We start from the raw sequence: 23,148 nt of genomic DNA on the forward strand, positions 1-23,148 counted from the left end.
CATATTTCCACCAGAGAGGGCACCAAATCCCCAAATCCTACAGTGCACATTTCTTCTCCGCTAGTTTTTGCTTTAATAGTGTTACTTTACTACGTAACGCTACGGAATCCGTCTTCATTTATATAGACAGACCCACAATGACTCACAGAATTGCCTCTCTGTGTTTTTTCCGGGTTGGTCAGACACTAGAGGGCGCTCCTGAATGAGTCCAAAATTAATGAGCTATTTTTTTTTCGCAAGTGTTTTTTTAAATGCTTCATCCTGTTTATATGGAGTTGCAGGTCGGAAATATGTGCACTCACTAAGACACATTCATGTGTGTAGCATACTCAGCCAAATAAAGTCATTCAGATTCTACGAGTTTACTGACTGTTGAGTTCCTACAATAGATGATTACAGGAAATAAGACTTCAGTCTTTTAATTGGTGAGATATGATGGCTAATTAGCATAAACCAAAAATTATTTTAGGTTGACTTTGACGGGTTCACTGTTATTATAAAATGTGTGGAAGTAATAAAGTATAAAGGAATATAAAGAAAAGCACTTCATGAGTAGATGTGTGCAAATGTTTGAGGAAGAACGCACACACACACACACACACACACACACACACACACACACAGGGATATACTCACATTACAGAGCGTGCACACTGCACCCCCCATGTGCACGGCTGGTATTCAGGTTTTACGTACGTCTCCACTCCGTCTTCAACAACACAGCTCACCGTCTTCGTCACCACGTACGCACACCAGTTCCTGCGCACACACACACACACACACACACACACACACACACACACACACAGAGATTATCATAATGATTATTCATCACTTCAGAACTTCTCATAAGAACCTTGAGAGGAACCAAGACTTGAAAAGGGGAACCCATCCTGCTGTGGTCCAGTTACCACTTTATTAGAAACACCCACCTCGTGATTCCACTTAGTGGCCACTTTATTAGAAACACCCACCTTGTGCTTCCACTAAGTGGCCACTTTATTAGAAACACCCCCCTTGTGCTTCCACTATGTAGGTCTATTACCTCATTCACCACTGAGAAGAGACCACCATAGGACCACCACTAATCAGATACTGTGTGATATAGTTTCTATTCAAAGTCTACGAACAAGAAAACACTGTTTATAAACATTTCATACAAATCAGCACCACCCAAACGGATGTAAATGGAGATTTAATATAGTAAGATAGTAAATCATTTAGGTACTGATATAATCCCAATACACACAAACATGATTAACCTTGGTGAGTTCAGAGGAGCCATTCCGCTGTACGTCGTTATGTATAAATGCAATTAATAAAGTCACTTTAATAACCACTTACATTTATATGTGATTTACATTGTGTTTGACTCTGAACTTCCAAATTTACCCGTTTCCTGACAAAATATTGAGGATGTTTTGTCCCTTCATAATAAAATGATGAAATGAAAGTTTAGAATCTGCACTTTGCACAAAATGTTTGAACTACGGGTCAAAAATAATTGTAGGAAGAGGCGATTCAAGGCATGAGCACCATGGAGGAGCCAGGAGGACTAACAGACGACGAAAGAGAAATGTACAGTAACTCTCGGAAACGAGCAATGAAGATTCATTATAACCAGAAGCGTGAAGGACTTTTCCACTGAGATCTCCAACAGCAGAGCAGCAGGAGAAGCGGATTCAGGATAAAACCCAGCGTTTTCCTGAGCTCAGCATGCGTCGGATTTACTGGGAGTCACTCCGAGCAGATCTGTCGTCTCCTGGTGTCATAAATTAGCGAATAATTGGAGGTAAACAGTTTTTTGTTCTGTAAGCAGCTTTGAGACTCTCACAGGCCAGAATCAGAATCTCCTGGCCTTCTGCTCTGGATCCGATCAGCCGTCCGTCTGGCTGGGTTTCAGTTAACAAACACCTGACCAGCCCCTGACCAGCCTGCAGGCCGTCTGTCCTTAAAGCTCAGGAGCATGTAATTCTCCTCTCTACCCCAGATTCAGTCCGTCAGCCCAGACGTGCAGGGATTCTTTAATGTTAGCGCTGGAGCTAAGAGGCTAATGCAGCTAACAGGTAAAGGAAGCCTATATTCCAGCGTTAGCATCACACAAACGTCACAGCGCACAGTTCAGTAACTCTGACGGACGGCGTTACGCAGTTCCTCACGGGCTAAAGCACAAACAGGCGTGTAACACAGCAACCTGGCACGGTTAGCACAAGGTGCAGAGCCTCTAACCTGGCATGGTGACTTTATTAAGGCCACACATCGCTATACTGATGCCATGAATTACTACATTGTGGCCACAATTTATAGATTGAGGCCACAGTTTGTAGATTGAGGCCACAAATTACTACATTGTGGCCACAATTTATAGATTGAGCCCACAGTTTGTAGATTGAGGCCATAAATTACTACATTGTGGCCACAATTTATAGATTGAGGCCACAGTTTGTAGATTGAGGCCACAAATTACTACATTGTGGCCACAATTTATAGATTAAGGCCACAGTTTGTAGATTGAGGCCACAAATTACTACATTGTGGCCACAATTTATAGATTGAGGCCACAGTTTGTAGATTGAGGCCACAAATTACTACATTGTGGCCACAATTTATAGATTGAGGCCACAGTTTGTAGATTGAGGCCACAAATTACTACATTGTGGCCACAATTTATAGATTGAGCCCACAGTTTGTAGATTGAGGCCATAAATTACTACATTGTGGCCACAATTTATAGATTGAGGCCACAGTTTGTAGATTGAGGCCACAAATTACTACATTGTGGCCACAATTTATAGATTAAGGCCACAGTTTGTAGATTGAGGCCACAAATTACTACATTGTGGCCACAATTTATAGATTGAGGCCACAGTTTGTAGATTGAGGCCACAAATTACTACATTGTGGCCACAATTTATAGATTGAGCCCACAGTTTGTAGATTGAGGCCATAAATTACTACATTGTGGCCACAATTTATAGATTGAGGCCACAGTTTGTAGATTGAGGCCACAAATTACTACATTGTGGCCACAATTTATAGATTAAGGCCACAGTTTGTAGATTGAGGCCACAAATTACTACATTGTGGCCACAATTTATAGATTAAGGCCACAGTTTGAAGATTGAGGCCACAAATTACTACATTGTGGCCACAATTTATAGATTAAGGCCACAGTTTGTAGATTGAGGCCACAAATTACTACATTGTGGCCACAATTTATAGATTGAGGCCACAGTTTGTAGATTGAGGCCACAAATTACTACATTGTGGCCACAATTTATAGATTGAGGCCACAGTTTGTAGATTGAGGCCACAAATTACTACATTGTGGCCACAATTTATAGATTGAGCCCACAGTTTGTAGATTGAGGCCATAAATTACTACATTGTGGCCACAATTTATAGATTGAGGCCACAGTTTGTAGATTGAGGCCACAAATTACTACATTGTGGCCACAATTTATAGATTAAGGCCACAGTTTGTAGATTGAGGCCACAAATTACTACATTGTGGCCACAATTTATAGATTAAGGCCACAGTTTGAAGATTGAGGCCACAAATTACTACATTGTGGCCACGATTTATAGATTAAGGCTACAAATTAGTACATTGAGGCCACAAATTACTATTTAGAAGCCAGAAATTACTATGTGGGAAACTTGTGGCCTCAATATATTAATTTGTGGCCATGTCTTATTAAAGAATATATGTCATGTCACCTTAGGCTCCTATATAGAACCCAAAAGTATAAAGGTGTAATATCTAATGATCCGTTTCTTCTGAAGAACCATGCGTGAGTTTCCATCATAGAGAAGAACCATTTAACCGAGTAAAGAACCATGTTCTTTAACCGTGTTCCCAGTACCATGCTCACTGAAGGCTGAAGGCTGAAGGCAGCGATCATCTCATTATGTCTACAAGCCGCTTAGCTGCCCGGGAGACCCCACCCTGCGCAGTTCTGTCCTGAAGACAAGGGCTTCTGTGTGTGTGTGTGTGTGTGTGTGTGTGTGTGTGTGTGTGTGAGAGAGAGAAAGGTCACTGATGGAAAATACGATGTAGTGTCAGAGGATAAATCCTCTCTCTCCCAGTTCATCGTCAGCAGCCCTGTGAGAGCAGCGTGGGTGGCATTGCGTCATAAGAAAACAAAAAATGTGGCATCAGCGTCTCTCCACCACACCAAGGAGAAATCATCTCAGTCTGGTGTTCAGAGCTCTGATCACCAACGCTGACCTGCTGAAATCAGTTCTAGACCTTAGAGGACGGGTCGCCTTAACGAGGCCCAAATGAGGAACCCCTGCTCTTCTTTACCTGTTCAGAAATCTGATAATCTGACAGGTCATGAAGGGTCAGGCATATATTTCAAAATACATGTACTTACATATTAAGTTTGAAAATACTTTTTTAATCCCACAAACCGGGAAATTCCACCTCCGCATTTATCCCACCCATGAAGTGGGACACCACATACACACTAGTGAATACACACACACACACACGAAGGGGCAGTGAGCACACTTGACCAGAGCGGTGGGCAGCCCTATCCACAGCACCCGTGGAGCAATTGGGGGTTAGGTGTCTTGCTCAAGGACACACCTCAGTCACGGACTGTTGGCACTGGGGATTGAACCAGCGACCTTCTGGTCACGAGGCTGGTTCCCTAACTTCCAGCCCAGGACTGTCCGAAGCTTCAAGCATCAAGGCCTCAAATATTGGACTTATAAGCATAATATATAAACCATAGAGTACATACCCTGATCAGGCATATCATTCTGACCACCTCCTCGTTTCTGTGCTCACTGTCCACTTTATCAGCTCCACTGACCGTATAGCTGCACTCTGTAGTTCTACAGTTACAGACTGTAGTCCATCTGTTTCTCTGATACTCTGTTACCCTGTTCTTCAGTGGTCAGGACTCCCATGGACCCTCACAGAGCAGGTACTATTTGGGTGGTGGGTCATTCTCAGCACTGCAGTAACACTGACGTGGTGGTGGTGTGTTAGTGTGTGTTGTACTGGTACAAGTGGATCAGACACACTTCTCTATCTGTCAGTCTGATGGGCGAGTCTGGGTTTGGCGAATGCCAGGAGGACGTTACCTGCCTGACTGCCCTGTGCCAGCTGTAAAGTTTGGTGGAGGAGGGATGATGATATGGGCTGTTTTTCAGGGGTTGGTCTAGAACCCTGAGTTCCAGTGAAGGGAATCTTAAAGCTTCAGCATCAAGACGTTCTGGACAACATTTACGATTCCAACTTTGTGGAACAGTTTGGGGTAGAACCTTTTCTGTTCCGGTGTGACTGAGATCCAGTGACCAAAGCAGCTCGATAAAAGCCTGACTGGGTGAGTTTGGGGTGGAAGAACCTGATTGACCCTCACAGAGCCCTGACCTCAACCCCATCACACACCTTTGGGATGAACTAGAATGGAGACTGTGAGCCAGACCCTCTCGTCCAACATCGGCGTCTGACCTCACAGATGCTCTTCTTATGACAGGCAGGACTCAGGCTGGCAGTGTGAACAAGGCCCAAGGACTGCTGTACGACCTCATTCCGAGGGTCCGATGACAGAGGGGGGATAAAATGCCCTGAGAACAAAACTTTGGAACATTTTTGTTTGACAGAGAATTCCTTAATCTGGGCACGTTGTGGACTACAAAACAACAACATGACCCCAGTCACGACCTGCAGATGCTGTACGTTTACACTCGGGGCCTCATCAAAGGGGAACTCCACCAATTTCTGAAAATTGCCTGCATAAATAAATAGTTAAGATAGCGGTTTTGTTTCATTCAGAGGAATTTTTTCTCTCTAATGTTCAAGTAAAATCAGTTTCCCGTTGTAAGACATCCGCACTTCATCTTAACAAGAGAAATCATTTTAAATCTAGTCTTAATATCTATATTTATCAAGTTCAGGTAGTTTTTAACTTATTTCTATGTGTTTTTTACTTGTTTTGAGTCATTTTAATAAGTCAGTCTCACTATATTGGCATATAGTATAGCTTTGCTTGTTTCAAGCACATGCCTTCAGTTCTTATAAGCATAATTATCTGCCAATATAGTGAGATCATTTTCCTTAATTACTCAAAACAAGCAAAAATCATCTAGAAATAAGATAAGCGGACAATGATTTAAAACATGAGTATTAGATATATCAACAAGATTTAAGACAATTTAACTTGATACCTTTTGTTTGCAGTGCACTTTGAGATTAAGGACTAGTTTTAAATTAAATGCCGGTTTAAACAGCAGACAGCTTTCAGTTATTTTCAGTGTTCAGTCATTTACACTAAAAAGCAAATTTATTTCCTTCATTTTTCACAGTGCTAAAATTAACAAGGCAAATAAATTGAATGAAAGATTTATACACTAATATTCAGCGTATTTCACTTATTACTCAGCTGCAGCAAGTCTCAAGTATTTCATCTAAAAAAAGCAGTTTTTACTTATTTCATAGCTTTGAACTCTAACCTAACCTCTAATTTCTAAGCTGGGACTTATTTTAAGGCTTCTTGTCGAGTAAAATGTTCTTGCTGCATAGACAGAATTTCACTAGAATGAAGTCGTTTTCTCCTCAGATTCAGCGGCTATTTCTAGTATTTTAGCTCATGTTTTTGTGTGTCTTTCATTTAACATAATAATAAAAACGGAGATTTTGGTGCTGGTGTGCTAAAACACACATGCATGAGTCTGTCTGTGTTAGGAGGAAGATTCTGTAGGTTAAATCTGATTTCTAAACTATCGCTTTAACACAGCTCGGTTCCAGTGTGTGGTCTGATTCAGAATCTGATGCTCCCTACAGATAAAAAGAAGCAGAAATGCTGTTACTGAGCTTAAAGTTTAAAACCCTAAATCACGCAAATATACACAGCGCCATGTATTCTTTAGCCACATGATCCAGGCCTGAACTCCCCCCAGTTCTGCAGGCCTTCTTGCCCACCTGCCTTTAGCTCCACTTCCTGCTGACCATTGCTGACCTGTGAAGGATTTCCTGCCCATCCAGCTGCTAACGCCGCCTGCCAGCACAATGTCATGTTTTGGGCTGTGCGCTTTCAACGCAGCTGGTGCTGCGTGACTGAGTGACGTCAGGAAGCAGGCTGGCGTGGAGGATGTTTGTAATTAATTGTAATGGGAGCGGAGAATAGCACAGTGTTTTGAGCTGAGCGAGGACTCCATTCAGCTCCATTAAGGGGAATGATCACCACCACTGCTAATACAAACTGCTCCTTTCTTCTCTGGTGCTCATGTAACATCAGCCGGTGGTGGACGAAGTACAGAAACCATGTCCTGGAGTTAAAGTAGAGACCCAAGGTAAAATATTCCTCCAGTAAAAGTAGAAGTTCCTCCCTTTAGACCTCCACTTGAGTAAAAGTACTAAAGTATTTCCCTTCAAATGTACTTAAGTATAAAGTAAAAGTACTAAAAAAGAGTAATTCTGGCTCTGATGTCCTGTTATCATTTTTATAACCAGACTGGCTTCATGAACTCATTTCAGGTGAAAGTCCTCCAGCGTCTCTCTTGGTAAACCAGTCTTTTAATAGAAGGTCATTAATTAGTGACGCTGACGTCTATTAAAATGATCAGAAGCACAAAACACTGAAGGTAAACAGGTTCCATCAGGGAGAACCGAGTGGCTCTGAAATCACTTTTTACACACAAGCAAAGTTTCAGTTTCAGATTTATTTACAACTTAGTTCCAAGTTTAAGTTGAATAAAAACTGGCTTTAAACTCAGGATCACAGATGAGCTCCTTTACTATGTTGATCTGTAGGCGTCTGTTCATAAACATAAACCAGCCCAAACTCATTTACTATAAAATGAAACGGTGTTTGTAGAAATTCAGAAAAAAGCCGCGTCAGTCTCGACTGCATATGTGGACATATTTCTATATTGAGCTCTATTTACACAAAGTTAGGTTAGTTCATCATTTATGTTGAACAGACTCTCCCAAAGTTTTACGCTGCTGCGCTGACGTTGAACCGCGTGCTGCACTGGGTCGGTATGACCAACAGGTCAAAACCAGCTCTAAACAAAGTGACCGCTGGGCCCTGATTGGTGCTCTGGCTTTGCGCTTCTTTCGTTTTGACATGTTACGTTTTTATACACACAGAAACCAAAAGGAACGACAGATTTCTCAAAATGTAGGAGGAAAAAGTCGGATATTAGACTCTGAAATGTAGTGGAGTGAAAGGAAAAAGACGCCCAGAACGGAGAAACTTCAGTACAGATACACCAAAAATACTAAAGTACAGAGACTAATTACATTTACTCAGATACTCAGATACTCAGTTACTCAGGTACTGTTCTCCACTGACTCTCATCAAAAATCATGCATTATCTTTAGTACTGTCAAACTAAATAGCTTCTTTAATAGTGGGCCAACCCTGAGACCAGACTTTTGCATTATGTAATAATAATGAGGAGCTTTCAGAGGAAATCACCAAACAGTACTGGACACCCTGGAGTTACCCCTGCAATATGATACAATGCAAGATAATTATTCTCTGATTCCTCAGATGATTTTAATAGACACCTTTATCATCATAACGAGAATAACTTTGTGGATTTCCCTTTTTGGTGCTGAGAATAATATCAGTTAAAAGGACTTCAGTCTTAAGAATCCTGCTGTACTCAACAGCTTTTGATTGCATTGTGAGGTCATTCATCAAATATCTCTTGTGGAGTCCCACAAGGTTCAGTTTTAAGGTGTTTGCTTTTCTCTTGCTGTGTCAGGTAAAGTGGCAAAGAGATGAGTTTTCAGATCAGATTTCAGTTTGGTGATGTGCTGTTCCTTCTAAAAATCAGAAGAAATGAAAGCTTTTTTTATTTTATTGCTCTTACTGAACTTTGTCGTTCATCTGTAAAGCACTGTGATCTGCTACCTGCGTAAAAAGTGCAGAAACAGAACAGAAAGAAGAGCAAAGAACCAGATCACCTCAGCACAAAGAAACAGGAAGAAGCTTGCAAACAGAGCCCAGGTGTTTATATATGTGAGTAAATCACAGTCCAGCTGCAGGTGAGTGATGATGATGATGATGATGAGTGGGCGGAGCCAGGGCGGAGCTGGAGCCTGAATGAACCAATCCAAACTGGGCGAGTCCAGGCGCCGTCTCTCCAGAAGGGAGATTTTAAGCCAAACAGAAAAAACACTGGGCCTCATTCTCCAACATCTTCCTGACCGTTTTCTTAAATGTGCTCTTGAGAAAGAAAAAAGTCTGAGACATCAGCGCAGTTGATCTGATGACTGAACTAGACAAGCTCTCCAACATAAACACATGAAAATATCTTTTCAGTGATCGTTACAAAGAGAATCGCTGACGCTTTAATTTTAGACCACAAAGTGCAACAGCAAGTATCAGCACATAAAACCCCAAAGATATTTACATGACACCGACGTTTCTGATGAACCTGTGACTGAAACATCATCAGATTTGACTGTGTTGGATGTATATAGGGGGGGATATTGTATGCAGTTCCCTGAGTGTGTAATCTGGGGGTCTTGGCTGTAGCAGTGTGTTAAACTAACCCCCCGGTGTGGAGGCTGTACTTCATCCTGTCCGGCTCTCACTGTGAGCTGAGCATTTGCTTCCTAATACAGCTAAATTACACACACCAGGAGGAGACAGCATAGCCAGGACCCTCTCTGGTGCTGTATAGAACCACTTCCAACACATTCTACATCTTTTCTATAAGCTTTATCGCTCTTCTTTATCTTTGTCCCGTATGAGGAGGTGAGGAGAGGAGAGGAGAAGCAGGTGCTCGCTAACCAACACTAACAGGCCGTATTTCTGTTCTCGGGAATAAAATCCTGACGGATAAAAACGCAACGCAGAGTTTCTCTGTCCATCGGTGGTCGTGGTATCAACATTCGCCGATTACTCAAGGAGGAAAGAGGTATTTGTAATTGAGTAAAAGTACAAATATTCAATTTCTATACTCAATTAAAGTAAAAATCTTCCAAAATAATACTTAAGTAGGTTAAGTAGGTTGTGCTCATGGAAACTGTGGTCAATTATGTTACTAGGCAACGTCAAACAATCATTTCCCTTGCCAAACCATCCGCTCCAGCGCAGCTGAACGAGCAGCATGTTTATGGTCTCTGTAGCCCATCGAGTAATAAAAATAGAGAATTATGCCCAAAAGTGGATAGTTTGGGGCTGAAATGTCAGACGTTAAGCTAGCCACGATTTACCTGCTCAAAACTAAGCCCTCCTCAAAAGTGTCTCTAGAGTCAGAGGCGCCCCCTGCTGGTCATATACTGTCTCTGCTATTTCTAGCTTTTATACCATCTTTGGCCAGTAGTATGAAAGTGTTTTCTCTTGGAAATGCACCTGAGTAAAACTACAAAAATTTGATTTCTGTACTCAACTTATGTAAAAATCTTCCAAAATAACCTTTAACTACAGAGTCACGTCGGTTCCAGGCCTGTTTGCAACACATCCTGCAGTTGAGGCCCAGCAGACGACAGAAACAAATAAGGTGACTGAGCTTTCAGGCTGAGACCAGACTGTCCCTCACATAACAGCACGCTCTGTATCTGAGTCTGTGCTGAGAGATGGACCACTCATCTCTTAATAAGGGTGATGCAGAGCGGACTGAGGAGGAATTCAGACTGTCGCAGTGCTCTGGAGAGCAGAGAGAGGCCGGCTGTTTGTCTGCAGAGCGCTGGATCCGCGATGGGTCACAGCAGCAGATCTGCATTCTTAACTCATTCGTCATGCGCTGCTCTCTCCGTGTTCCTGCTTTCATCTCAGCTCTGAAACCTACGGAGAACCGTCTGCAAACCCAGGCAGAACGTCAGAGAGGGAGCAGAGTTTCTGTGTTCGAGGCCGAGTAATCCAGGGAGAGAAAACAAAGGAGCGGATTTGGCAACCTCACATTTACACGTTTATTCCATTATAGTGAAGGCCCACTAAACCCACCAATCAGACCTCACGAAAACATTTTTTTTCCAAATCCGTCACGACCTACGCTGGTTTTTCCATTACACTTCCCATCGCGTCTTACTGAAACTGAAATGTGTGATTAAGTGGATTTGGCTGAGATTCTGCAGCCCCGACAGACCAGGAGGCAAATCAGCTCAACATAACCACGTTATAATCAAGCTGTTTTCACAGGGAGCAGAAATAAAAGAAATAAAGACACCTGATACAAACAAAGGCACCTGATTAAGACAGTAAGATCCAGTATTATGGAGTCTTTTCAGTCTGATTTTGGACATGTGACCTTATTTTACGCTCTCAAAAACAAGAAAACATGAATAGGAGCTTCGGTAACGTCCCTTACGCAGCCAGCCCTTTAAAAAAGGACGACCACAGATATAAAAACATGGCAATTAGAACAATATTGATGGTTATTATTTGATTATTTTATATCTGTAAATATTCACTCCTAAAAAGATGGTTCTTGAAGGGTTCTTTAGTAAGAAAATGGTTCTCAGTCACTCAGTTACTCAGTTACTGTCCTCCACTGGTGATCAGGTGTAATTTTCAAGCTCTGCTTTCAAAGCTGTCAATTTATGTACATAGTAGGTCAACATAGAACACAAAGAGCCGGAAGAAAAACATCTCAATAAATCACTAAATAAATAAAGACAGCTTCATAATGAATAGACCAATTGAAATAGTCCAACATGACTTCAAATAAGATCTAAGACATTCCATCAACCTCTACTTCAGTTTTGTTCTGATAGCAATTCTGTCTTTGTGCTTTACATGATCATCCAAGCACATCTCGAGCCCCAAGGTATTCCAATATATTCTATTAATATTTTGGAATATACTGACAGGATATCTAGTTTCATTTTTATAGGGCTTGTTCCTTATTCCAGCTTATCTTCTGAGCAAAGACGGTCATTAGTTCCCCCAGAGCAGCCGTTACCGCAGAATGAACAGTTTATTTTCATGCAGTGACGCAGAACGGCACTATGTCTTAGTCCATCTGGCCGCGGTGACCCTGCCACTCAAGGGCTTCACACAAGAGCTTTTGTTCAGCTGGATGATCCCTGAGGCTAACTTCAGCCATTCTGACCGTCAGCGCCGCATCCTTCCTGTTTTCAGCTCTTCCATTACATCTGTGAGAATCTGACTGGGTTTTTACACAGCAGGTGGGAAAGCCATGAGAAAGTCTAGCTTCCCAGATTAAAGTCATACTCAGTCAAACGGGGAACGAGCTTTGTATTGTGGCATCGGCGTGGAGTAATGATGATTCCACCAAAAGGAATGCTCTTTATTAAACACCAGGCAGAAAGGCACATACTGGACTCACGAGGGAGGTCACCACTAACCACAGGCTTCACTGTCACAGTGACCAACCCACAGCATGGACCCCACTCCAGACACATCTTTACACTAACAAACAACAACTGCATTTGGGATAGTGTAGTGGGTAAGACCTCTGCCTTCTACGCTGTAGACTGGGGTTCAACCCCACCTGGGTAAACACCCAGCACTATACCAATAAGAGTCCTTGGGCAAGACTCCTAACACCACCTTCGCCTCCCTGTGTAAAATGATTAAACTGTAAGTCGCTCTGGATAAGAGCCTCAGCCAAATGCCGTAAATGTAAATGTACATTTAAAGAACATCAAGTCTCTGTTCAGGAGGCCTATGAACCTCCACGTGTGGCCACTCGTACGGCCACGCCCCCTGAGCCTCTTGGAGGCAGCACCAGCCAATAGCGGGTCACTATAGTATTATGCCCAATTTAGATTTACAAATTATTACGCTTGTGTGTGAAATCGCTACTCAAAACGGTTCTGGAGGCAGTGCTGCCTCCGAGGCAGAATGAATGTAATTGAATACCAGCCACCAGGATGAATGTGATTGGTTAAGATGGAACGGGAAAATTTGAACAAGTAAGCTGGCGAACGAGAAGCGACTTCAGCCTCGTAAAAAGTTGAGCCATTTTACAAGAAACTGTTCCTTTGGAAAGGTTTCCTGCCAGAGATGCGAGAAAAGCAATTATAGCTGAGCTGAAGCTCAAAGTGGAGCAAGGCACGTCTGCATGATTGCGTCTGATGTTTTACAGCCAAGATGGTACAATAGACAAAATGCTGTGGCTCCCAAAGCAGTTTGATTTTGTTGAAAGGTTTGCTGACCCCTGCTGTAAGGCATAAGTGTTGAAATAACAAATAACAAATAATTCTCTCCAAAAATGTCTGTACAAAATGATTCAGCCCCCAAAGTCAGGATTTCATGGTGCAACCTTTACACTTTATAACCTCCAACAAATGTTTCTGGTAGATGCTCACAAACGTCTGACATCTCTTTACTCATTCACAGCTGCAGAAGCTTCCAGCTCATTAATGTTCCTTGGTTTCTGTACCGTCACAGCTTTCTTTAAACCCCACCCAAGGGTTTCAGAGGGATTTAAATCCAGTGACTGAGATAGTCACTCAAGGACATGTCAAGACCTATCCCTGACCGATTGTGTCAATTTATACAATAAAGGCATCACGGTCTTCTCCAAAAGGGCCCCAGATTTCAACAAATCCATGATGCCAGTCAAATGGTTAGGATTACCTGTTCCTGCAGCAGCAAAACACCACTCAACAGGACTGACCACATCCATGCTTGACCACAGGGATGGTTTTCTTTTTGTTATAAGCTTTGCTTTTCTTATGCCAGACATATCACGGATCCATAGGTCCAAACAGTTCTAGTTTAGTTACATCACTCCATAAATCTCCCAGAACTCCAAATTCCTTCTTGCATATTCAAGCTGACTTAAGTGTTTTTGGTCAAGAGTGGAGTGTGAAAAGGTGTCCAGGCATGAAGTTCTTGCATGAGTAGTGTTTTTCTTATGGTGTTCACTAATATTTTTGCTCCTTATAGGGTGAGATAGCTGACAATGAGATAGTTGAGGGTGAGTGTTGGTGTTGAGGTAGTTGAGGGTGAGATAGTTAGGGTGAGATAGCTGAGACTGAGATAGGGTGAGATAGCTGAGACTGAGATAGTTGAGGGTGAGATAGCTGAGACTGAGATAGTTGAGGGTGAGATAGCTGAGACTGAGATAGTTGAGGGTAAGATAGTTGAGGGTGAGATGGCTGAGACTGAGATAATTGAGGGTAAGATAGTTGAGGGTGAGATGGCTGAGAGTGAGATAATTGAGGGTAAGATAGTTGAGGGTGAGATGGCTGAGACTGAGATAATTGAGGGTAAGATAGTTGAGGGTGAGATGGCTGAGACTGAGATAATTGAGGGTAAGATAGTTGAGGGTGAGATGGCTGAGACTGAGATAGTTGAGGGTAAGATAGTTGAGGGTGAGATGGCTGAGAGTGAGATAATTGAGGGTAAGATAGTTGAGGCCTATTAACTGATACACAGGTAGTGTTAGGTCTTCATCAAAAGCTTGTATTTGTAAATCTTTGCAGTCTCAGTGGGGGTTGAATTATTTTGAGTGCAACTGCATATGATGTAATATTTTGATCAACTTTGATAAACATTTGTTGAAATCCAGGTTTTCTCCCGCTAACCATCTACAGGGTTTCACACAAACTCTTTACTCTGAGTTTACTCTGGGTCCTGAAGTTCTAATGCCACCTCAGATGTTCTTCAGCTCAGAGGTTTAATGGGTTTAGTGTGAGGCAGAGAAACAAAGCTGCCTCACTGATACTGATATGTTTACAGAGTAAAGGAGCTGAGGAGAACCATTAACACATGCAGTGGCCAGCGGCTACCCAGAAACACAGGCCAGGCCAGAGGGAGTCCTGCTTCCACTGCAGCTAACGTCATGCAGAAATCAGCACCACATGGTCCAACTCACATTTTACCTATCTGCCCTTACGCCCCCGATTGTGGGGGTATATATATATACACACACACACACACACACACACATTTTGGTTATTCTTTTGCATTTTTCAATGTGACATGTTTATAGATTTTTATTTCGTTTAAAGATTTGGATTAATCACAAGTTTAATTTTTACATTAAAAAACTTTCAAGAATAAAAAAAAGCTTATATCACTACTGAAAATTTTTGTATGTAGGCGGAGCCTTATTTTAGCCACGCCCCTGTATTTCAGAGCAGGTAGTGAGGCTGCATCCCTGTCCCTCATGGCCACATGGTGAGCAGTTAGATCCCACTGTTTTGAAGTAAATGTGTATTGTATATTGTATGTTTTACTGTAAAATATGGTGATTTTCTGTGTGAACAGCTGGTCAGAGCCGAGTTTGCTGGTCATGAGCTGCTGAGGTTCTGAGGTCAGAATGAGCTGAAACGGTCACGACTGAAACAGGCGGTAAAGTTTAGTAGAGTTATGATTGTTTTGGTAGAGATGAAATGGAACATTCAGTCATCAGTTTTAATAAAATAATCATACTTAAAGTTTAGAGTCACTCAGAGGAAAAGGGTTTTAGTCTAAAGTCCAAGATCAGTTAAAAGTCCCAAATGTGTTTGATTCAGTTCAGCAGAATCATCTATAGAGTGTTTTATGCTTTTCTCCTGTTTGTGATGAATAATTAATAAAGAATAATTTGTTCTTGTGTTTCCATACATACAAATAAAATGTATAGAACAACAATATTTAATAATAATAATAATAATAATAATAATAATAATAATAATAATAATAGAAGGAAAGAGGATCCTTTTGATTTGAGCTTGATTACCTTCATGATCCTGATTGGGTTTTTATCTGCCTGCTGTTCTTTGACACATGATGCTTCTCACGGTGTTATTTTCTCTCTGTTCTCCTGACCTCGTCCTCTCTGTCCACACTTCCTCTGCCCGAGTGAACCCACAGGCTGCCCTGGCCATGACCTCTGACCCCTCTCTGATGTGGAGAGCAGGAAATGTTTGTGGTGTCCGGCGCTGAGCTGTGGTTGGACGTCTGGCCTGTTTTCACAGCTCAGTTTATTTGAGTCACAGTGAGAGTGGAGCCTGTTTGTTTTCATACAACGTCAGCAGATCAGGTTGTACAGACACTGACTGGCCACTTCATTAAAACCATCTCCTCATTTCTACTCTCACTGTCCACTGTATCAGCTCCACTGACCGTATAGTTTCACTCTACAGTTACAGACTGTAGTCCATCTCTGATACTCTGTTACCCTGTTCTTCAGTGGTCAGGACCAACCAAACCTATCCAGCCATCAGCGTCCTGTGGGCAGCGTCCTGTGACCACTGATGAAGGACTAGAGGATGACCAACACAAACTGTGCAGCAGCAGACAAGCTGTCGTCTCTGACTTTACATCTACAAGGTGGACCGACAAGGTAGGAGTGTCTAATAGAGTGGACAGTGAGTGGACAGTGTTTAAAAACTCGAGGGTGACTTGAAAACTTGAGGGTGAGACAGTTGAGGGTAAGAGAGTTAGGCTGAAGTAGCTGAAGTAGCTAAGACTGAGATAGTTGACAGTGAGATAGATAGGGTGAGATAGCTGAGACTGAGATATTTGCAGGTGAGTTAGGGTGAGATAGCCGAGACTGAGATAATTGAGGGTGAGATAGTTAGGGTGAGATAGCTGAGACTGAGATAGGGTGAGATAGCTGAGACTGAGATAGTTAGGGTGAGATAGCTAACGTGAGATAGCTGAGACAGAGATAGTTGAGGGTGAGATAGTTAGGGTGAGATAGCTGAGACTGAGATAGTTGAGGGTGAGATAGTTAGGGTGAGATAGCTGAGACTGAGATAGGGTGAGATAGCTGAGTCTGAGATAGTTAGGGTGAGATAGCTAACGTGAGATAGCTGAGACAGAGATAGTTGAGGGTGAGATAGTTAGGGTGAGATAGCTGAGACTGAGATAGTTGAGGGTGAGATAGTTAGGGTGAGATAGCTGAGACTGAGATAGGGTGAGATAGCTGAGTCTGAGATAGTTAGGGTGAGATAGCTAACGTGAGATAGCTGAGACTGAGATAGTTGAGGGTGAGATAGTTGTTTCCAGTGCAGAAAGAAAGAAAATCTGCCGTTTATTTTTCCTGGTGAATCTGGCTGAAAGCCCCACCTGCAGTGCTGTAAGAGGTTTGAGGGGCTGCTCTGCACAGTCCAGTGTTCATTATTATCTGAAGCTTTTTCAACAGAGGAAAAGTCATTTTTCAAAGCTCTGTTTTCTCCTGATGTTATTTGACTGCCTCAGTGACAGACGTGTTAAAAACACATACAGGTGATGGAAGGTATGCGCCTGTAAAGGAGCTGCTGCTCTGAGCCTGTAATTACAGTGAAACCGTCACAGACAGAGCAGCACATTCTTCACTGTGACGGAGTTTAAGCTGTAAGATATCTCAGCCCTTCATATGGACGCTGAATAAGTGTGAACAGTTAGTGAGTTCAGTGAAAATCTAATACTGCGAGTCCACCCCCCCAATCATACATGTAGCCAATCAGCTAAGACATGCTTGAAGTTTGCATAAAGCATGTGGTCTGAATAACAATAATGAGATTAATATTAACTCTATTTATAGTAAATCTAAAAAAACATAGAAACTCTTGATATCACAGTGCAAAGGATCCTAATAGTTTAAGAGTTGAGCAGTGATTGGCTCTAAATCCATTTGATGGTTTCCTAATGGGATTCAAAAGCGTCCTACCGGAAACTAGTGGTCTCTACTGGAAACCTTTAAAACAATTCACATTAGAAAACAAAGCCATCAGGTTTTAATCCTAATGGTTTCTAATGGCCCTTTTTAGCAGAACTGTGCCTTATATTGTAAACAACATTATATCAATTACGTTTAATATACATAAAATGTAGCTTCCTAAACAAAAGCTGCGTTAAAAAATTTGCATTGTTTTAGCGCTGGAGCTATGAAGCTAATGTATAGCAGCTTAAACCCCCTAATTAGCATGGCTAAAAGGGCGGGGCTAAACTGCTGTAGGTTGAATGGGTGGGGCTAAGCTGCTGTAGGCTGAATGGGTGGAGCAACACTGCTGTAGGCTGAATGGGTGGGGCTAAACTGTAAATGTGTTGTTTTTTGTGACATCACAAACATTTTCATGTATGAAGGAATGAATGTTACATTTTGTCAGTTCAGCGTCTACAAGAAAGTGAGGAACGTTTGTTTTTGCATGATATGGGCCCTTTAATGATCTGAGCATGAGTAGATAAGCTATGACGGCCTGTACCAAATAACAAGGGCCGTCTGTTTTTGTTATATTTTGTTAATATTCCTTTAATATAAAAGTGTCCGCTGTTGACCCCTCTGCTCCGAGGTAGGCTGTTCAATAAAGAACCCAAGAGCGTTAAAGCTTTAAAGAGCTCGTTTGACCCGAACTCTGTGGTCCGGCGCCAGTGTAAGCACGCAGATCTGTCCACTCTGCTCAGGACAATATTTGGATTCGCTCGGTGATCGTGTCTGATTTTATTTACACACGCTGGTTCCCAGATAAGCCATGATGTTATTACTGGTCTTATCAGTTATCCTCCAACAGATGTCGGGTCAGATTTTCACCAAAGGATGGTGTGTTTGATGTTTGGAAAGCGTCACTCGTGGGAACATTTCCCCCAGCAGTCGTTCAACAACCTGCTCTTTTAAAGCGATAGTTCCCCTCAAACGTGGCCAGTCAGCCAAGACATTCACCAGAACATTGCTGTCCAGATATTACTTGGGTGATGACAGCACCTGTAGTGCTGCTGGGTCAAGAGTGGACCGTCCACCACCCAAAAATAGCCAGATAACAGTGGCTTTGTGGTCAAAAACTGACCACCAGATGAGCTGCATTATTGTCGAGGCGTTTATTTCCTTGGTTTTTCATGAATTTGATATTCATGTCCCAAACTGAAGGCCTACCACTAATAGTGACGGCACTGAATATAAACATGCTGTTATCTACAAAACAGACTAAAGCACATCAGTACAGCCAAAACAGTAGCAGCCACCTGGACGCATGAATTGTGCCAGAAATCACATTCAGTCTATGAGAGATTATTTACTGTTACAGTGGGATTAACTGGTATAAGCCTTCATTACGTGTTATTTAGATTAAGCATGCAATGCGAACAATGCTAACTTATAAGTTTCCATTGCTTGTCAGAATCTGGTGGACGAAGTACACAGATCATGTCCTGGAGTTAAAGTCGAGACCTCCAAGGTAAAATATCACTCTAGTAAAAGTAGAAGTTCCTCCCTTTAGACCTCCACTGGAGTAAAAGTACTAAAGTATTTCCCTTCAAATGTACTTAAGTATAAAGTAAAAGTACTAAAAGAGGAATTCTGGCTCTGATGTCCTGTTATCATTTTTATAACCAGACTGGCTTCATGAACTCATTTCAGGTGAAAGTCCTCCAGCGTCTCTCTTGGTAAACCAGTCTTTTAATAGAACGTCATTAATTAGTGACGCTGACGTCTATTAAAATGATCAGAAGCACAAAACACTGAAGGTAAACAGTTTCCATCAGGGAGAACCGAGTGGCTCTGAAATCACTTTTTACACACAAGCAAAGTTTCAGTTTCAGATTTATTTACAACTTAGTTCCAAGTTTAAGTTGAATAAAAACTGGCTTTAAACTCAGGATCACAGATGAGCTCCTTTACTATGTTGATCTGTAGGCGTCTGTTCATAAACATAAACCAGCCCAAACTCATTTACTATAAAATGAAATGGTGTTTGTAGAAATTCAGAAAAAAGCCGCGTCAGTCTCGACTGCATATGTGGACATATTTCTATATTGAGCTCTATTTACACAAAGTTAGGTTAGTTCATCATTTATGTTGAACAGACTCTCCCAAAGTTTTACGCTGCTGCGCTGACGTTGAACCGCGTGCTGCACTGGGTCGGTATGACCAACAGGTCAAAACAAGCTCTAAACAAAGTGACCGCTGGGCCCTGATTGGTGCTCTGGCTTTGCGCTTCTTTCGTTTTGACATGTTACGTTTTTATACACACAGAAACCAAAAGGAACGACAGATTTCTCAAAATGTAGGAGGAAAAAGTCGGATATTAGACTCTGAAATGTAGTGGAGTGAAAGGAGAAAGTCGCCCAGAACGGAGAAACTTCAGTACAGATACACCAAAAATACTAAAGTACAGAAACTAATTACATTTACTCAGATACTCAGTTACTCAGTTACTCAGATACTCAGATACTCAGATACTCAGATACTCAGTTACTCAGTTACTCAGTTACTGTCCAGCACTTCTTGTCATCTACATTAGCTTAACAGCTCAAATGCAACAACTAAGGAAACAAACTTCAGACACCAAACATGCCTGGGCTGATCCACTACAATTTGGGTAAGCAGGAAAAATGTAACAGTGATTGTTGACCAAACTATTCCTTTAATGGAAGAGAACTTTCTGCTGCGTCTCAAAAAAAGCTGCAGGTTCACCGAATCTATCTGCCAAAAGGGGGTGGAGGGGTGTGTCTGAGCAGAAACTCTGCAGATGTGTCTCAAACATGCGAGAAAAGAAACCCCCAGTGAGCGCACTGAGGCATTCCTATCCTTTTTGGGTCAGGGTCTCTCCTCCCGCCTGCAAAAACACAAACTGCTCTCGTCGTGTTGGGCAGCTTCGTGGTTAAAGGGCAGCTAAGCTGAAAATTCCCCCTTAAACTCACAATAAAGCCTTTCTTCTTTAGTGCTGCCAATTTTGGCTTAATCATGTTACTTTAATTAATTTATTCTATTTTAAGTCACTTCGTGTACTGTAGCTCAGTTACTGCTAGAACAGGATATATTAGTCCATACATGACCCCAGTAAACACTCCTATATGCTAGAATAGGAGATATTAGGCCTTAATCGACCCATACAAATGCTCCAATATGCTAGAATAGGACATGCACTATATTTCCAAAAGTATTCGCTCGTCTGGCTTCACACGCATATGAACTTGAGTGACATCCCATTCTTTAATCCATAGGGTTTAATATGATGTCGGCCCACCCTTTGCAGCTATAACAGCTTCAGCTCTTCTGGGAAGGCTTTCCACAAGGGTTAAGAGTGTTTATGGGAATTTCTGGCCGTTCTTCCAGAAGCGCATTTGTGAGGTCAGACACTGATGTTGGACGAGAAGGTCTGGCTCACAGTCTCCACTCTAATTCATCCCAAAGGTGTTCTATGGGGTTGAAGGCAGGCAAGTTCTTCACTTCACACCACTGCATTCCACGCTTTGCATTGCGCTTGGTGATGTAAGGCTTGGATGCAGCTGCTCGGCCATGGAAACCCATTCCATGAAGCTCTCTACGCTGTTCTTGAGCTGATCTGAAGGCCACATGAAGTTTGGAGGTCTGTAGTGATTGACTCTGCAGAAAGTCGGTGACCTCAGCGCACTAAGCCCCTCAGCATCCGCTGACTGCTCTGTCATTTTACGTGGCCGACCACTTCGTGGCTGAGTTGCTGTCGTTCCCAATCGCTTCCACTTTGTTATAATCCCACTGACAGTGGACTGTGGAATATTTAGTAGTGAGGAAGTTTCACGACTGGACTTGCTGCACAGGTGGCGTCCGATCACGGTACCACGCTGGAATTCACTGAGCTCCTGAGAGCGACCCATTCTTTCACTAATGTCTGTAGAAGCAGTCTGCAGGCCTAGGGGCTCGGCTTTATACACCTGTGGCCACGGAAGAGACTGGAACACCTGAACTCAGTGATTTGGATGGGTGAATGAAAACCTTTGGAAATACAGTGCATTATTCCATAAACAACCTCTATAAATGCTTCTATACACTAGAATGGGAGACATAGGTTTATAATCTACCCCATAGATACTGAGATACTGGCTCATAAATGACCTCAACAAACACTCCATGTTCCACATGCTAGGTAATGAGATACTAGTTCAGATATGACCTTAATCAGTTCTCCTTTACATTACACAGAATAAGAGATATCAGTCCATGAATGCTCCTGTAAGATGGAATAAGAGATATTACTCCATAGCTGACCTCAATAAATGAGTATATACATACCAATAGAGCAGCAGTGCAGCGGGCCAAGCTATACATTTTCAGTGCTGTGTAGTAGTTATGTAGTTTTAATGATAAAGGATGAGGTCCACACCACCACCAGAGCTTAGTGTTAGTCTCTAGTTTCACCAAAAAGCCCTGAGAAGCGGTGCTGCTCTAAAGATAACGTGGGGTTTTGGTGCAGGATTGGATTAGTGTCCATCTGAAGATCTGTTAGCGATAGATTTCTCCTTGTAGCTCTTCTATCCCGGCAGCGGGAGGTGAATGGGCTGCTTTGGTCCACTGAAAAGTAAAACTGGGCTCTTTGTGTTTTAACCGACTCTGCAGATGGAACCCTGCATGGAAACGTACACCAGCACAGGTCTGAATGATTTCACATGCAAGGCCACAGCACCTCAGTGAAACACGCAGACTTCCTCTACCCTGCGTCTCCCTCTCTGACTCACAACAGACCACAGGCTGTTATCTCCTGACCTGCTTTGGTCTTTATTTACCCTCTGTTTAGCTAAAACACTCAGGAGTCCACACTTAATTACAGAGCGCAGTGCATTAGGCTTTAGGTGTGGCTCCACTAGCGCTGGCTCAGGGGCCCTGCAGTGAAAAGTAAGAGCCAAATTTATTGTAGCCCATTTCCTTCCGTCGCTACACAGCCATTCCAACAATGTGAGGTCATGATGCAGCATATTAAAGGTAACTTACAGCTTTTAGTAAATAATACCAGCTCAAAAATACCCGTTCCCTGACACTTAGGGCCTAAATGTGCACTCACGGCAATTTAGTGCATCTAAACTCTCACAATTTGATTTGTTTCTGGATTACAGCCCCTCTTAATGAGTGTATGTAGTTACTTTAAAGGGCCCATATACTACATTGTCCTGTATTCTTAAGATTCCCGTTTAATGTTAATTAGTGTCATTATTACTTTTCCAGCAATCGGCTGACGCTCTTATCCAGAGCGACTTACAGTTTGATCGTTTTACGCAGGTAGGCGGAGGTGGTGTTTGGAGTCCAGCCCAAGGACTCTTATTGGTATGGTGTAGGGTGCTGCCCCAGGTGGGGTTTGAACCCCAGTCTACAGCATAGAAGGCAGAGGTGTTACCCACTACACTATACGTTGGTGGGGAATTGGACCTGGGTCTCCCGTGTGGCAGGCGAAGATTTGTACCTGGCGATTTTCTGACCTCTCTTTATCCCTAGAATGAAATGGGATGTTTCGTGCTGTGCGTTTAAGACTGATATGTAGAAATAAGCAAAATCAACTGCATTATAATAGTTTGGGACCTAAAATCCGATTGGCTGGGCCTC

General features: G+C 42.4%; 1 protein-coding gene across 1 annotated transcript in view; it reads right to left on the minus strand.

Annotated features, from left to right (window-relative positions):
- Positions 1–23,148, minus strand: part of emilin1b (elastin microfibril interfacer 1b) — a 55,163-nt gene that overhangs the window by 14,015 nt on the left and 18,000 nt on the right. Inside the window, exon 2 of the mRNA XM_017686313.2 lies at positions 637–759. Coding sequence (XP_017541802.1) covers positions 637–759 — 123 coding nt within the window. The remainder of the gene's footprint in view (positions 1–636; positions 760–23,148) is intronic.

This window comes from Pygocentrus nattereri, chromosome 10, assembly GCF_015220715.1.
Source record: "Pygocentrus nattereri isolate fPygNat1 chromosome 10, fPygNat1.pri, whole genome shotgun sequence".
Lineage (NCBI taxonomy): Eukaryota > Metazoa > Chordata > Actinopteri > Characiformes > Serrasalmidae > Pygocentrus > Pygocentrus nattereri.